At 46.1% G+C, this 1,788-nt stretch overlaps 1 protein-coding gene across 1 annotated transcript in view; it reads left to right on the top strand.

Annotated features, from left to right (window-relative positions):
- The window catches only part of LOC110315600 (F-box/WD repeat-containing protein 15-like), a 22,301-nt gene that overhangs the window by 6,214 nt on the left and 14,299 nt on the right, over positions 1–1,788 (top strand). Inside the window, 2 exon segments of the mRNA XM_021189615.1 lie at positions 759–796; positions 990–1,153. Coding sequence (XP_021045274.1) covers positions 759–796; positions 990–1,153 — 202 coding nt within the window.

Here is a 1,788-nt window from a genome sequence, read left to right as displayed (position 1 = left end):
GCCTTCCTGCCTTCCTGCCTTCCTGCCTTCCTGCCTTCCTGCCTTCCTGCCTTCCTGCCTTCCTGCCTTCCTGCCGCCTTCCTGCCGCCTTCCTGCCGCCTTCCTGCCGCCTTCCTGCCTTCCTGCCTGCCTGCCTGCCTGCCTGCCTTCTTTCCTTTTTCTCCTTAAAATTACCTTATTCAGACCGGTCTACAAAGCTCTAACACATTTAGTGTCTTGGGGACTCAGCCACTTCTCTTGACCAACAATAGCTCCATCCTTCATAATAGCAAACAGTCATATCTAGGGCTTATGGGTTAGTTTAATCCACTCTGAAGACCTCAAATCTGGTTAATTGAGGCAGGAGTGGTGGCGCATGTCTGTAATGGAAGCACTTGTGAGGTGGAAGCAAGATGATCAGGAGTGTGGGTCAAGCTCAACCACATGAATTTAATACCAGCCCAGGCAACTAGACAACATATCTAAGAATAGTAACAGTGATAACAATATTCTACTAAATGAATGGAACAGGCTGCCCTGCAGAGATGTGTTACTAATATGTGACATCCTTGATATTACTTGTCATACCTTCGGAGACTGGCCCTCCTACCTCTGAGCCCTCAGAAGGAGACTTGTGTTTGCTGGGGTAGGTTACTCCAGGCTGGCTGGGCCTGGAGAGCCAGGACTGTTTGATTAACCTGTGTAGGCCCAGCCCAGAACAAATTGAGACCAGGAGAGGGATTCAGTTGTTGGTTTAAGGATTCTTTTCTCTCCCATAGAACTGGAATGAACTTGCAAGCAGTAATGTCCTGTGGAGGTAAGGAGAGGAGCAGGGTGGGATGGGAAGAGGGGACAAGATGGGGCAGGAAGGAAGAAGAGGCCTTCTGATTCTGGACCTGGACCTGTGCTGTGTGGGGATGGTTAGGGAATAAAAGTATGCATACAGTAACCATGGCTCTAAGGTAAGGTGACTTGGGTCACCCTGATGAGATTGCAACTGTGTATTGCAGGAAGCTGTGTCACAAAAGATGGCTCTACTGTGACATGGTCACCCTACAGCTCCAGGGCAAAGAGACATGGAAGCAGTTCTTCGTTTACCGAACATGGCAAGAACATGCCATGTCCCGGGCAAAGCCAGAAGATTTCACTTACAAGGAAATTCCTGTGGAGTTTGGTATAAGCTTGGGTACTCTAGAAGAGAACCCCACTTGGTTTTTCCCAGTCTGTGCAGTCCTACATTCTCATTTAATAAGAGGAAGGGAATTGTAGTTTAGCAGGGTGGTACCTTGGAACCAATCTGTGATCTGCTGAGTGTTTGGTCAACATCTTCAAACCAGCCCTATCGTTCCCTTTCCCTGAAGGCTTCATACCCTTCCCAGAGTATAGAGAGAGTTTACTGGGGAAATTACCAAATAGGTTTTAGTATTTAACTTTTTCAAAAACCTTCCTCAAACAGTTTTCTGATGGAGAGATGCTTTGAAATTTTATACATTTATTGTTTTTAGTGTCTGTGTATGTGAGGTGTGTACATGGCACAGTGTTTCTGTGTCAGAAGCCAAGTTTATGGAATCCATTCTCCTGACAGCATGAATTTTATCTTTTCTGTTTCCTTTGAGATAAGGTCTCACTATATAGCTGTGGCTAGAACTTTATTTGTAGACTAGGCTGGCCTCAATTCAAGATCTACTACTTGCCTTCATGTGACTAGTACATCAAGACACCTGATTTTTCCTCTCTCTCTCTCTCTTTCTCTCTCTCTCTCTCTCTCTCTCTCTCTCTCTCTCTCTCTCTCTCTCTCTCTCTCTCTCT

This window comes from Mus pahari, unplaced genomic scaffold (assembly GCF_900095145.1).
Source record: "Mus pahari unplaced genomic scaffold, PAHARI_EIJ_v1.1 scaffold_3385_U1_1, whole genome shotgun sequence".
Taxonomy (NCBI): domain Eukaryota; kingdom Metazoa; phylum Chordata; class Mammalia; order Rodentia; family Muridae; genus Mus; species Mus pahari.
The sequence above is the reverse complement of the archived record's forward strand: the minus strand, read 5'-3'. Positions and strand labels throughout refer to the sequence as shown.